The 15,067-nt window shown below is 38.6% G+C and overlaps 1 protein-coding gene across 1 annotated transcript in view; it reads right to left on the bottom strand.

Annotated features, from left to right (window-relative positions):
• Window positions 1–12,743, bottom strand: part of COLGALT2 (collagen beta(1-O)galactosyltransferase 2) — a 61,880-nt gene extending 49,137 nt beyond the window's left edge. The window contains exons 1-4 of the mRNA XM_022593346.2: window positions 10,749–12,743; window positions 8,183–8,300; window positions 6,283–6,417; window positions 1,924–2,128 (exon numbers count right to left, since the gene is read on the bottom strand). Of these exons, the coding sequence (XP_022449054.1) occupies window positions 1,924–2,128; window positions 6,283–6,417; window positions 8,183–8,300; window positions 10,749–10,762 (472 nt within the window). The 5' untranslated portion in view covers window positions 10,763–12,743. The remainder of the gene's footprint in view (window positions 1–1,923; window positions 2,129–6,282; window positions 6,418–8,182; window positions 8,301–10,748) is intronic.
• Between the last annotated feature and the right edge of the window lie 2,324 nt (window positions 12,744–15,067).

Here is a 15,067-nt window from a genome sequence, read left to right as displayed (position 1 = left end):
GACTGACCCTCTCTCCTTGTTTTTCTGCCTCTCTCCTCCCAGCGGAATCATCAAACAGCTCTGGGCCTCTGCACCTGCTTTCAATGTCCTGGGTAGGCCTATGGGAATCTGACCAATAAAGAACGAAGTCAAAGTGAACAGGCCAAGCAAGGGGCATAGCTGAAAAATTCCTATCTAGCTCATGTCATTCTTCCAGCCCCAAATCCAATTCTTGGTTTTAAAAACTGTATCATAATAATTTAGTGACTGGGTCACAATAATGCCTTGTGCAATGTCTATCAAGGAGGCCTTTGTTATGCAAAGATCATTATTGTAATTGTTAATAGCTCAATTTCTTGGAGCATCTTTACTTCAAGCTCTTAAGCAAAAGGACTGGCACAAGTTGAAGGACTGGGAAGGCCCTGAGTCTGCTTCCCATCCTGGAGAAATCAGAGCCAATCACAGACCAAGCGGAAAGAAGCAGTTACCATTAACGCTGACACAAGGACCTTCATGAAAACTTCCAATCCACATGAGTATGACAACTTGCTTTTGCCCTGACACAGACCTAAAACATGTCTACACCTGGCCAAAGGGTCTAAATGGTTCTAGCTGCCAAGGGAAAAAATAATCAGCTTTCCACATTTCCACCAAATATTCTCATTCCTACCAAATCTACAGTTGATAAGTGGGATACCTAAGGCTTCTAGGATGGCCTGATGAATGAGCTGTAGCTTGAATTTTATTAATATTCGCAGCTGCCAGCAACCTGCCTCCACTGCCTGGGGTCTGTGCATGATCTTATCCACCCTGACTATACAGCCACATGAATTTATACACCATCTGCCCGGTTTCTAAACTCACTTTTGCTAGTGGTTAAGTGGCACATTTCTGGCTCATTGATAATGGGACCTGGCCTCTGTCAGGAAGGTCTGAATGATCCTGAGAAGAAAGCCTTGCTTTAGGAATGCTGTGTATCTTCATGTTGAACCACTTTAGTGAATTATATCCTCCCTGACTGCATGTGCAAGGGACACAAGAGTAATAACCTACTTTCCTACTGACTTGTCGTCCTCTAAAAGTCTACAATGGTTCATGAAAGAGTGAAGTCTGGTTTTGCCTTTCCTTCCAGGGGGACTGTGGCAGAGACTGCTGGTTACCTCCCAAAATTTGTTTTCTCCTCCCAGAGAGAGAATTGGGGCTCTAGACTGCATAGAATAAAGACAACATTTTGAGCCTCCCAACATTCTGAGCTAGGTGTTGTCCTATGTCCTAAGTCTGGCTAATGGGCTATGCATGGCAGTGATGTGTTCAACTCCTGGATGGTACCCTTAAAGGGCCGGAGAGTGCCCTCCCCTCTATGGTTTTCACTCAACAGCTGAAATGCATCTATACTGATGAGACATGTTGGATCATAGGATTAAGGACAATACCTCATGGAAGGTGGAGAAGCAACAGAGAAGGAGCCTGGGTCTCTGAAAACTTTGTGGAACAGAGCCACTGTACTAGCTGTGATTTTTTTTTTTTTTGAGAAGAAATAAACTTCCATTTTTTAAGCCTGGGTCTTCCCCAGTGTACTTTTGGCCCTCTGTCACAGTTTTCTAATTAAGTAAAGAACTCCTATATTGAACAAAGCAATGCAATAGCACCATAAAGAATGAATCACAGGCCCACGGCAACCACCACCTTTTTTTTTTTTTTTTTTAAAGAGAGTGGATTCTTGGGTAGGGACCAGTCCTGGCTCTTGGTCATTGGTGCTCACAGGGACAGCAACACAGAGGGTGCTGGTATGGTTACTGCGGACAATTAATTGCCTCTAACACTACTTGAATAGGAAGACTATTTCCTTATTAAGAGTGTTTTTTTAATAAAATGCCCAAAACAAAGGAGCTGGTTATTTGTAGTGTTTCCATGGTGGCAGTACAACCGCATACAAACAAGTACCTGCTTGCCTGCTGGAGAAGGCAAAGACGATGATGTCATCAAAGGTCCAGGTGTAGTCCTGGTGCGGGGGGTAGAACATCAGCTTGTCAGAGGCTTCCTTCCTGAGGTCAATTAGGAATGTGGAGTGGACCATGGGGACCGGAAAACAGCCCAACCTCTTCCATTCTCTAATCTGAAGATAGTCTGGGGTCCGTTTATAGAAGCCCTGTAAGGAACAAATGGCTGGGTTATGTTCACTGATCTGAGAGCTTCCTCTTTCCCAATCTTCTCTTTGGCTGACTCCTAAGTCATCACCGGTTAAGTACAAGTCCCCAAGCAAAGTCACCTTCTCTCTTCTTATCTTGGCCTAAGAATTTCCAGCTGAGCTCAGGAAATGCTATTTACATATAAAACAATACTAAAAGCGTCCTGTTACCAGAAATAATTTTGGCTTCAGCATATCTCTTGATTTAATAGTTTCATAAAAGTATACTTTGTGTTGACTAATGATTGAATATGACATGAGTTATCAGAGGTGGTAGAGCAGAGCAGTTCAGAACACATGTTCTGGGATCTGGCTGTCTGAGGTTAAATCACAACTCAGCTACTTACTGTCTGTAGGTATTGGTCAGGTTACTCAACCTTGCTGTGCCTATTTCCTCATCTGTAAAATAGGAATGATGGCGCTATCTACTCCACGGGGTTGTCTGTAACAATTAAGGAAGGTAAACCTGAAAAGTGCTTAGAGCAGTACCTAGCACCAAGAAAGCATCAATAAATATTGGCTATTACTAAAATGACTACATTACATTGGCTGATATTTTTAACTAAACATGCAGTACTTAAACATATAAATGGGGTCTTTTTTCAATGCAATTACTTATTCACTATCCTGATGGAGCTGCCACTGCTCCACACTTTTGGGGGGATTCCCCTTTTGAAAGTTCCCTCTGGGCAAGCACACAGGACAACCAATGCCCTTACTTTGTGGTTTTTGAACACACTGGTTTGGAGCAACCCAGCTTGTTTTCCCTCCAAACTCAACTGTTCATTCAACAAACATCTACTGAGTGCCTAGTGTAATCCAGGCTGTGTTAGATGCTGGAGGCTTAGCAGTAAATTGACAACCCCAGTGTTATTAGCCCTCACGGGGTGCAGAAACCACTGGAGCTTTATACTCCAGTGGCACCAATTATAACTTGATTATTGCCAAAGCTCAAACCCATTCCAGAGAAGGTGAAGATGTGTCTTGACAAAACATACTTAAAAGCATGTGAAGCTTGGAAAGGCATTTCCAAAAACATTTTAGGCAACGGCAGGCTCATGGAATGAGTGTAAAGTTTCACAGGGCCAGCACTCCGAAGGGCACAATACTCAGTAGTTGCAAAAGTTCTCTCATATTCATTAATCAGTCACATTCCCTTACGGTCACACTTTCTGCAGTGGTGTCAGTACCCACACATTAGGCACTGCAGCCTCGTCTCTGACATTTCTTTCAGGGTCTCAACTAGTGTTCTAGCTGAGCTAATGCTCACACTGACCACGTGGTAAGGAAGAAGGATCACAAATTAAGACTTAGAAGATGTGCGTCTTAGAGTCATCTTTACCATCTAGCTGATTGATCTTAGGCCCATGCTTAACCTCTCTGAGCCTAAGTTTCTTCTCCTGAAAAAATGGGGTAAGAGCTGATTTGTCTATCTCACAGGGTTGTAGAAGGGATCACATGGGATACGGTCTGTGAAGATACTTTGGAAACTGTAATGCATTATAAGAAGTATTATTATTCCTACAATTTTTTTATAAGCCTTAAACTTAAGGATCACTTAACATCCTTCAACTTATCAATATTCTTCCAAGGGACAAAGGGAAAACTGGTTCTTCAGAGGACTACCTAAGAACACATGTCAAATACAAGGTTCTAGACTACTTAGGACAATATTGTCAGAATGAGAAGCTTGGAAAATTCATGATGATAATGAATCACTGAATATCCTGGGGGCAGGGAGGAAGGAAGCAGAGAAGGAAAGAAAGAGAGAAAGAGACTTAATATGCTTCCTGCAGACAGGCAGAGGCAATAGATGTGTCATTTTTTCCACATAAACTGAATGTTGTTGGTAATGATTCTGGTTCATTGACCAGATAAAACTGAGGTCAGGGCTTCCCTGGTGGCGCAGTGGTTGAGAGTCTGCCTGACGATGCAGGGGACACGGGTTCGTGCCCCGGTCCGAGAAGATCCCACATGCCACGGAGCGGCTGGGCCCGCGAGCCATGGCTGCTGAGCCTGCGCATCCCGAGCCTGTGCTCCACAACGGGAGAGGCCACAACAGTGAGAGGCCCGCGTACCGCAAAAAAAAAAAAAAAAAAAAAACAAAACCTGAGGTCATTTGGTTTTGGATGTGCTTAAAGGCTCTGGAAACCAAGGTCTGCCTCAAGCTTATGAAGTCATCGGCTGTTTCTGTTCCTGCCCTAGCAGAAGCCTCACTGGGGATGATAAGAGAGCCAGAAACAGAAACAAATTAGAATTGCCTCTAAATTGCTTAGATTTTACTTTTACTGTGCAGAGTAAGTGAACTGTTAATATTAAAGCAAATAAGACAACAGAAACTGGGAGGCTGCGGTTACTAAGTTAATCCACTCTTGATGCTGGTGTCAATGTACAACTCATTAAAAACACCCCAGGTGATTCTGCCATGTGAAGCACTACAGATTATTAACTGAGAGTGTATGAACTTAAATTTAATATAACAGCTTCTCCCCAAGGAACTGATTGGCTTTTATAAATATGAACTTAATCTGTCCCTAAAAGAGATGTGGATAACATGCATTCAAAATCTCTTGGAGCTACGGGAGATAACTGTAACGAAAGAGTACCGCCGCATCCAGCAGCGTGCTAGGGCCAGGAAGTTTGCAAGTCAGTTGACACGTTGGTAGCTTAAAATCTGTAAAATCAAAAATCACGTTAATCCCCACCATTGTAAATAAACCATAGACAGCAAGCTTTGCATATTTGTAATAATTATATCATCAAGTGACTGTATTGCGATTTACTTAACCTTTCCCTCAGCTTAAACAACATTTGCATGGTAGAAGTCCTTACACCGTGAAAACTGGTAAATGCTACCAATCAAGGGTTTTCCCCCACAGAGAACCAGTCATTATATATTTATCAGCACACCACTGGCCTCATTCTTCATCTAAAACCAAACCAAATATAAAAGAGGGACTGAAAATTTAGCTCTTTGAGCATGAGAACACACTTAACATATAATTTTTCCCTTAAAGAATCTTTATCCTACATTGATATGTACTACATTGATCAGTTTATCTCTCTATTTTATTAACTAAAGAATAAAAAATATAATCAGCCATAAACATTCACTGCAACAGATCTCTAGACTTCGAATATTTTACAATGGAAAAGAGAGATGATGGACATTTGAAATTTTTTTTAACTCAAATTTTGTAAAAACATCTACCATGGCAGTTCTAATTATTAGATCTCTTTGGAAATATTTTGGCAACATATCAAAGGTCATTAAAATATTTAATACTCTTTGACTCACTAATTCCAGCTCTCAGAAGCTGTCCCAAAGAAATAATATTAAATATGGAAAATTTTATATTAAATATGATTGTCATTATAATAGTTAAAAGTTGCAAATAGGGCTTCCCTGGTGGCGCAGTGGTTGAGAGTCCACCTGCCGATGCGGGGGACGCGGGTTCGTGCCCCAGTCCGGGAAGATCCCACATGCCGCGGAGCAGCTAGGCCTGTGAGCCATGGCTGCTGAGCCTGCGCGTCCGGAGCCTGTGCTCCGCAATGGGAGAGGCCACAACGGTGAGAGGCCCGCATACCGAAAAAAAAAAAAAAAGTTGCAAATAACTTAAATGTTTTTAAACTAAGAGAAAGGTTAAGTAAATTGCATTATAGTCACTTGATGATATAGTTAAAAACATGCAAGCTGTCATCTATGATGTTAGAGTGGTAGGGATTAAAATGGTTCTTTAAAAAACGTTTTTCTCTTCCCAGTTTTTTATAGTGTTCTTATGTTAGTTTTGATGAGCAAAAAAAATGTTTAATTTTTTGAAAATCTCTGAATCAGGGAGAAAAAAAGTACAAATTTCAGCAAGCTATGGCGGTTAATTTAAAGCTTCTAATGCTAAGTTCATTAGAATAATTTCTTCATAAGTCATCAATACAGAAGAGCTCATGGGGTTGTGGCATTGGACCTGGATTTACCTCCTTTCCTAAAAATGCTTGCTCCGATAACACAATGACAGGCATGTTTCAAGGGAGAAAATCAGAAAAAGATTGATGGGGCTGTTGACAGGTGGTTTCCTTGTTAAAACTCATAACCTTACTTCATTACCCAAAAGACTTGCCTGAGGTGTGATTCCGCACCAGAAATTAGAGTACAGGCCCCGAGACTCCAGCATGGGGGCCACAACGGTTTTGTTTTCTGCAATCAGTAGATTGAGGGTCTGTGGATTAGTCAGGAAGTTGTCAACATCTATGAACTAGGAAAAGAAAAGGATGACATCGCATGAAAAGGTACTTTTCAGTAACGGGTACAAGAGTAACCCAACACTTGCCAAAGGATCATGGAAACTTGCTCATGACATATGGAACCAGCTATCCATGTTATCCGTGTTTTCCTTATGGAAACCCCTTGCAGCTGGATGGCTTTCATTCAGGCAAAATACATTGAGTCTAACTTCCACATGTTTAGCTCTGCATAAGGCACCGAGCAATGAACTGGTATCATCGTTGGGCACATAACTCAATGAGGACCTACCCTACACCTTGGTTAGCGGTTTAAGTATAAGCTACTAACGGCTCTCAAGCCCTTAAATAAGGACTTACTCACACTTACTGAGTGCCCACTCTAGGTACAAATGAACACACCTATTCAGGTTGTCTGTAGTAAAGCCAAAATGGCCTCAAACCGATCCATAAATGCTATCTTAATGTTACAATGAGAATTTTTGTTTAAAGTACATTATAGCAACCCATGCTAACCAATGAAGCTATTTCCCATTCTTACCAGAAATCCATGTTAACGCTGACTCATTTACAGCGACAGTACAGCAACAGTTTCTATCATATAAAATAATCACACTGAACTGTACACTTAAAAAAATTAAAATGGTAGATTTTATGTTATGTATATCTCCCCCCTGCAACACACAAAGTAAATAATCAGAAGCTTTCATTCTTTGATAGTCAATCTCTTCACCAAAAATTCTGTGGTTCAGCGCTTGTACGCTTCAAGGACATTTAAACAGCTATACAACATTAAACATCAGCACAATTTGAAACTTCTATGAAATTATTTGTATTGAAATTATGTGTGTGATAAACTATCGGGCTGATTTTTGTTGTGGTTGAGAGGCTGAGGATGGACATAGGTCAACAGTATTCCCTTTAGGAATCAGAGTCTAGCGACAGAGAACAGACGTCCATAAGTTTAATGAAACAACACTGGCTTTGCTTTACTGGCGTTATTTGTAGTGGTGTGCTAGAAAATGTTTGCCAAAAGAATTAAATGGATTTTGGGGGCCACAGAGGAAGAACTTTGTTCCCATAAATTTTGGGGGAGAAAAGCCTGTGTCAATTTTCCAAAGGGAATAGGGACTGTAGCTTCTTGCTGATTAGGGAGCTGTCCTTTCCAACTGAGACAGGTTCCTGGAGGATAAGGATAACATTGATTCTTAATTGTCAAGTCCAGCATCTTTCTGGACCACTCTCAAAGTTCTGAGGGAAGTAATGGAACCTCTTCACGGAGAGAAATTCTCCAGGAGAGTCCAGCATAATTCGGAGCAACCAGGAAGCCAAGCAAGAGATACCATTCCCCAGACACTCGGGAGCAAAAGGGAATAATAGCATTTCAGAGCTGTTAATTTGAATCTCTTTTTACATAATCAATTTCTCATATCCCCAAAAGTCTTCTAAAAAGTCAAGACCTTTTATATTGCTTTACCCATAGCATTCTCTAGGAACTAAAAAGTATTAGAGTTTCTTATGCCTACTACAATAAAGAGATTGAATAATTCAGGAGCTTATTTGCTTATTCACTAAAAATGCCAGGAATGAGTCTGAGATGAAATCCAGGTATCCCGATATTAAGTTCTCCAGATTTTTTCTTGTGCCTTTATTAAAACGTTGAGGAGGAGATGTCTAAAAAAGGGTTGTTTTGATTGTTCCCACAGTCCTACATTATCAACAATTGATTTGGAAACATTCTAGATAACAGTTGTCAAGAAATTAAACGTCTGTTTTTACCAAAATGTAGTCTGACCATTTTTCCCTCGCAGTTCGAAGGGCTGCCTGTCGTAGTTTCATCACATGGGCAAAACGGGAGCCAGGCCAGTGCTTTGGTCCAATTTCATCAGGATAAGACCTATAGTAATGATAACAGTAATATTAATAATAATGATAGCTAATAATTATTGAGTGCCTATATATTCCAGGCACTATGTACTAATTCATTTAATCTTCCAGTAGTAACCCTAGGAAATCGATACTGTTATGGCTATCGTTATTACCGATAAGAAACTGGAGCAAGGAGAGATTAAGTAATTTGCTGCTTCCCATACACGTGACTCTTTACATGAAGTATTTCAGTGGGTTCTCATTAGAACTCACGGAGTTCTTGTGATGTAAGTGCTACCGCTCTCCCCATTGCAGAGCTCAGGAACTTGGTTAGAGTGGTTAAACCATTTGCTTAACCTTATGCAGTTAATAAGGGGTACAGTCAGAATTGGAATCCAGGCATAACCCCAACGCTCATGTTCCTAGACACAGTCTTATACATTTAGACATCAAATACATTTGGAAATGTTACAGCATCAAAATATGAGTTTCCCAGGAAAAACAAAGGTTTACTACCTTACATGGTCAAGTCTCAGTAAACGATTCCACAGAGTCTAACACGTTGATCTGCCCCAGATGGAGTGAGATCATGGAGCGGATGCATAATGCCGGGCTCTCTATCAACATCCACAAAGCAGCCAGGCCAGGACTCGTCCACGGCCATGGAGGCAGGTGGGTTAGCACACCCTCAAGAACCTTTCTGAAAGCTCCCAACTGGTATGGTCATTGATAAAGTCGCAGTGGCCCCAAACCGGCCACCACTTCAAGTTCTTAATGCTGCATTGGCAGTACATTTCCCTCAGTGAATGAGAAACCGCAAAAAACAATGAGACCGTAACCATACAAATAAAATTAATAAAACTATTTTTGCACAGGAAGTCTCTGGAATGTCTTCCTCAATTATTGTTTCTACAAAAATCAGTGGAATTTCTGTTTTTCTGAATATGTTGCCCCCAAAAACGCCTTCTCTGGTATTTCTCACAATGACCTTGGCATACAATATATTTAGTCAAAATCTGGCAATGGAGAAAATTACTAGGATGCAAGAGAGGTACATAGAGTCTTTCTGGGCTACTCTAATTAGACCAAATTCCATTATAAGGAACTCCAAAAGATTGTTCAAAATTTTTTACAGTGTTCAAACTTGGTTGTTAAATTTTGCTCCATGTATGGACCATATACTGAGATTTGAGATATATATGTAGATACGTACATACATACACATAATAAAAATATTATATAAAGAGAGACTAGAAGAACAAATATTTGTTCTGGAATAGCACTCCTTATTATGATAATATATATTTGGCTTCCAATAAATGACTTATCCTGGGCAAAATTTCAGCAGCTCAATTCATCCTATTTCTACAATTTCTTAAGCTAGAATTGTAGTAGCCTTGGAAACATTTAGAGTAGTAAGTTTAAATATATTTATTCATGTTCTCATTTACTTATTTGTTCATCCAACAAGTATAAATTTAGTGCCCACCAAGAACATACCACTGAGTGAAATATAAAGTATTTGTATATTTTAGCCCCTGCCAAAGAAATAAAAAAAATACTTAGAAAAAAAATGCATGAATCAGATAGTGAATGTTAGTTAAGTTTATTGTTGTGTCAAACAAGAAGATATAGGACATAAGCAATACAAGTGTTGAGAGAAGGTACATCTTTGTAACTGGAATGATTAGCAACAGCTTTTGGTAGCAGTTAACCGGTAGCAACATCCAGTTGAAGCAGTTTTCTTTTAGGAAATATTGGTGTATACGTAGGGATGCTAAATTTATGAAATCTTTTAAAAATATAAATCAGGTATTTGAACTTCATTCTGTAGGTACTAGAGAGTCACTGAAGTCTTTTTAATAGAGAGATGACAGCACATCGCTAGTATTTTAGGTAGACTGATTTGACAGTGTGGTATAGAGAATGTTTTGAAGATGGAGGCTACTAAGAAATTGCTATGGTAAAGACTGGAAATAACGTAAATGTCCATCAGTAGGAGGTTGATTAAACAATTATGATACATCCACACAATGATACTCTGCTGTCATAAAAATAATGGAAGACACTCCTTAACTATTGCTTTGGAATGATTACCAAGATATGATGAGTGAAAAAGCAAGGTGTATGTCAGAAGTATACAGGCTTTTCACTATGCTCCCTCAAGGATAAAAGGGTTATCCTCAAAGTATGAATAAATAATATCAATATTTAAAAATATATGCTGCTGTGGTAATTTACTTAAGAACTAATGAGAACCTGAACTTGGCCGGTAGCTGCAGGAGTCAAGAGGAAGAGAGACATGAAGATTTGTCAAAGGAAGAAATGGCAGGTCTTTGTAACTTACTAGACACAGAGATGAAAAACAAGGGAAAGTCACATGTGCCCCCAAGGTTGGAAGCCTAACATGGCTGGAAGACTGGTTAAGGGGCGAAGGGTGAATAATGAGTTCACAAAATGTTCTCTTGCTACTCACTCAGGTTCATCCATAGGCCTCCACTCCACATAGTGATAGGCTCTCTGGACATTTTTCAACCACTCCCTGAGTATTTCTGTTGTATTATCCACATTGTGATCAGTGGCTGCCCTGCATGAAAGAAAGCACAACACATTTCAGTTATTATGTCATCCAAAGAAAGAGGGGGAAAACCAAAAGACCCCAGATTAACTGAAAGGAGAATGGCCAGTTCTAGACATTGTGTGTATGAAAATGACTCCCTCATGGTCCAAACTAGACAATGAATTTCTGAAGTGAGAGATGTTGCTTTAAACCATCTCTGTGTCATTAGATCCTTAAGCAGGACTTGGCCAATAGTAGAATCAATAAGTGGTTGTACTAAAGTAGTATATACATAAAATGAATTAAAGTAGAGTTAGGTAACTAATATTCTTGGAAAGTTTCTTGTTTGTTTTAATTCTTAGTTATCCAAGATGTAAACTCTGCCTTTTAACTTACATAACAACAACCCTCAATTTAAGCAATTATTCAGAGTTGCGTTTTCATTTCAAGTCCAACAAAAATTTTAGCCAGTGCTGCTTTAATCGTATGCAGTAGAGGGGAAGGTCACAATAACAGTTCCCAGTATAAAATTCAAACTCCAAGGTATCTTCACCTATCTATTTTGGATTAACTCTACCATCATTTATACACCATAGAGTACCTTCAAAAGTCTTCAAACAATGTACACAAAACTTGTTTCTGTTCTACCTTGAAAGTTTAACAAACTGATCCACTTCAAAAGGAGCTTAACTCACTTATTAAAACAAAAGTATTTTCAAATTTTATCACAAAGCAAACGCATGCTGAGTATAAGATATACATCTAAAACAAAGTTATTCAGAACACCTAAAAATGAACCAATATTCCAGTCAATCGGAAAAAAAAGAAGGAAAGCAGGGATTGTAAACTTGACATCAAATAAGGCAGAATTCAGGCCAAAGAATATTAAACATGACAAAGCAAAATTGTAATTCTACTAACAATGCTAAAGGATATAATTCACATCAAAGATATAATAAATGTGAATATCCATGTAACTTCATATAGCACAGGGGTTGGCAAACTTTTCTTTAAGAACCAGATAGTGACTATTTTAGGCTTGCAGACCATACACTCTCTGTTGCAGCTACTTAACTCTGTCATTGTAGCAGTAAAGCAGTCATACACAATACATGAATGAATGAGCATTGCTGTACTCCAATAAAGCTTTATTTACAAAAGTAGGCAACTAGTCTGCAGGTTGTAGTTTGTCAACCCCTGACTTAGCAGAAAGTATAGAAACTGCAAGGAAAAACAAGCACCAATAATAAGAGATGTTAATATACCATTTTCAGTTGAAGAAAGTGCAAATGGGAAAAAAGTATGTATAGAGGATCTACAGAACACAATAATAGAGGTTATACTTTTTTCTCAAGTGCACATGGAACATTCACAAAAACTGACCAACAATTACATTATGAAGAAAGCCTCTATAAATTGGAATAATATAAACAGCATTCTCTGATCACAATGTCATAAAACTAGAAATTAGTAATAAAATAAAACCCCCAAAATTCCATTAAAAACTCTCTATTAAACAACTATTGAGTGAAATAAGAGCTACAAATCAACTTTATAACTTCTAAATATAAATAATGAAAACACTAGATATCAGAGCTGGGGGATACAATTAAAGCAGTGGTCAGAGAAAAATTCAGTTCTTTTATCCTTAAATCAATAAAAATAAATGAGTTGAACTCCTACTCAAAAAGCTAGAAAAAGAGCAAATGAGTTGAACTCCTACTCAAAAAGCTAGAAAAAGAGCAACAACACAAACAAGCATAAAGAAATAAAGACAAAGTCATGAGGTAGAAAACGGAAAAAGAGCAGAACTAATAAACAAAAGAAATGTTACTTTTTTTGAGAACAAAATCAACAAAAGACAATCATTAGTTAATCTAACCAAGACAACACAAAAATTACAAATAAGAAATGACAAAGATGAGGGGAATATGACTGATATGGAAGGAATTTTTAAAAAATATCATAAGTGGTCACTTTGTGCAACTCAATGAAAAATAAGTTTAAAAACTAGGTATAATAGAAGACTTCCTAGCAAGATACATGTTAGCAAAACTGACTCCATTAGAGAGACAAAACTTAAACAGAACAATTTTCTTGGAAGAAATAAAGAGAAAAATGAAAACACTGGCCCAGGTGGTTTCATAGGGGAATTCTACCAGATATCTTAATAGATTAGATATTTCCAATGTTACGTAGCTTGTTCTCCAGAGCATTTAAAAAAAAAAAAATGGGGACTTCCCTGGCAGTCCAATGATTAGGGCTCGGTGCTTTCACTGCTGAGGGGCCTGGGTTCAATCCCTGGTTGGGGAACTAAGATCCCATAAGCCTCATGGCCAAAAAAAAAAAAAAAAATCCAAGTCCTTTTAATAATGCAAGTACAATATTGATATCTAAACCTAATAAAGATACACACACACAACTACAGGCCAATATTTTTCAATGAATATGCTGCAAAAATCCTAAAGTATTAGCAAAGAGAATCCAATATCCTATTAAGAAAATATTATATATCATAGCCTAAGATTGTGCAATATAAAGGAAATTCATTAATATAATTCACTATATTAATAGACCTGAAGAAAAATCATATGATTATCTCTGTAAATGTTAAACAGGTCTTTAACAAAATTCAACACCTATTCTTGGTTTTTTAAAACCACACTGAATAAAATTAAAATAGGAAGGGAGGGAGGGAGGGAGGGCAGGCAAACAGGAAAGAAAGAGTCATGGGAAGATAGAGGTGTCTGAGAGTCTTAAAAGGCTTATACTTTATTGGCAATTCAGCAGTTCCTCCTGGGAGGGAAAGCTATTGGAATTATCAGCAGCAGTGGTTCCCTGAGAGCCTTGAAAAGAGCAAATGAAGAGATGTGAAGAGTGGTCATGTCCTCCATTTATGTCAATTTCAGTAAATAGGATTTTGTTAAACCCAATCTATAATGGTTTTTGTTTTTCCTACTTGAGCTTTTGGAGGTCACTGCTGCTCCAAAAGTAACAAATGAAATCTTTAAGAGAGAGAATATTTAGGAATGTTCAAGAGAAAAATCATTGTTAAGCAAAGCATGGTGAAACTCCATGTTACAAAGGGAATAAATTTCTATAAAACACCAAGTAACGTGAAGGTATGCACTTAAGTCACAAGGTATAGAAAAATGAAGGACAGAGGTCTATGGCTAATATCTGAAAATCTTATTTCACAAAATGGATATTTGAACGAAAACTATCCTTCTTTAAAACATTATTCAAAAACCAGAAGATCAAGAGGTGATGCCGATGGCCACTTGATCTAATTTCAAGTCTTTTCTGGAAATCAGATTAGAATCAGCTCCTTTCTTCAAAACAAGGTCTAGGAGGGAGAGAGACCCACAGGCCCACCCAGACATTCCATTATCTGGAGGGAAGAGAGGTGATGTGTGTAGCTGACGGTATTGGGGGATACCAGGTAAGCACGCTGGGACAGAGATGGGGGTGTACAAGGAGGTGAGAAAGTGGGCCAGGAAGCAATGTGGGAGAGAGACACGGGCTCCATCCAGTTTGCAACTGTGCCGAGAAGTGTAGCATGTCAGCAAAAATCACATCCACTCTCACACACTGCCACAAGCCACTAATGTCCAGCATGATGGCCAGCATCATAGCCAGGAAGGGCACTAGAATTGTCAAACCACTCATCTCACAGTATGAAGCATGTGTAGAGCAGTTCCTGAAACTGGGAATCCACTCCAATGCACATTATTCTTCACTCAAAATACTATGAGTAAGAGTATGTTAAAACAAAAAAAATCTTGACGATAGTGTTAGCCAAAAGTTTTAGGAATTCTAAATTATTCCCAAATTACTTATAAATAGTGTAGGAAAATTTAGATAGCATCTACTTCTTTCCTTGACTGTTGTTTCTTCATTACACAGGATTTATATTCTCTTTGTCCTCCATACACATTGATGCATTTCCTCCTAATCATTTTAACAAAGTTAAATTTAACAAAGGTCTCATTGTATGAAATTTACTTTCCTGGAGTACAGACTAAACAACTCCAAACTCTGCCTAAGTATCCACTACTGACAAACATCCAGAGAAATTAACTGCTTGGTGTATGCAAAGATAGATGTCTCTAATTAAAAGTAGAGGCAGAGATTTTAAATACTGTCCTGATGGAGTTAAAAAATTTCCTGTACAGATACTTCCCCAAATTGTTAAGATTCTCTTTGTTCTCAGGCTTCTGAGGAAATGAGCAAAT

The sequence above is a fragment of the Delphinapterus leucas genome, chromosome 1 (genome assembly GCF_059928025.1).
Source record: "Delphinapterus leucas isolate spDelLeu-1000000601 "Yukka" chromosome 1, BTC_Dleu_Yukka2, whole genome shotgun sequence".
Taxonomy (NCBI): Eukaryota; Metazoa; Chordata; class Mammalia; order Artiodactyla; family Monodontidae; genus Delphinapterus; species Delphinapterus leucas.
Note: the sequence above shows the minus strand (reverse complement) of the source record. Positions and strands in the feature narration are given on the sequence as shown.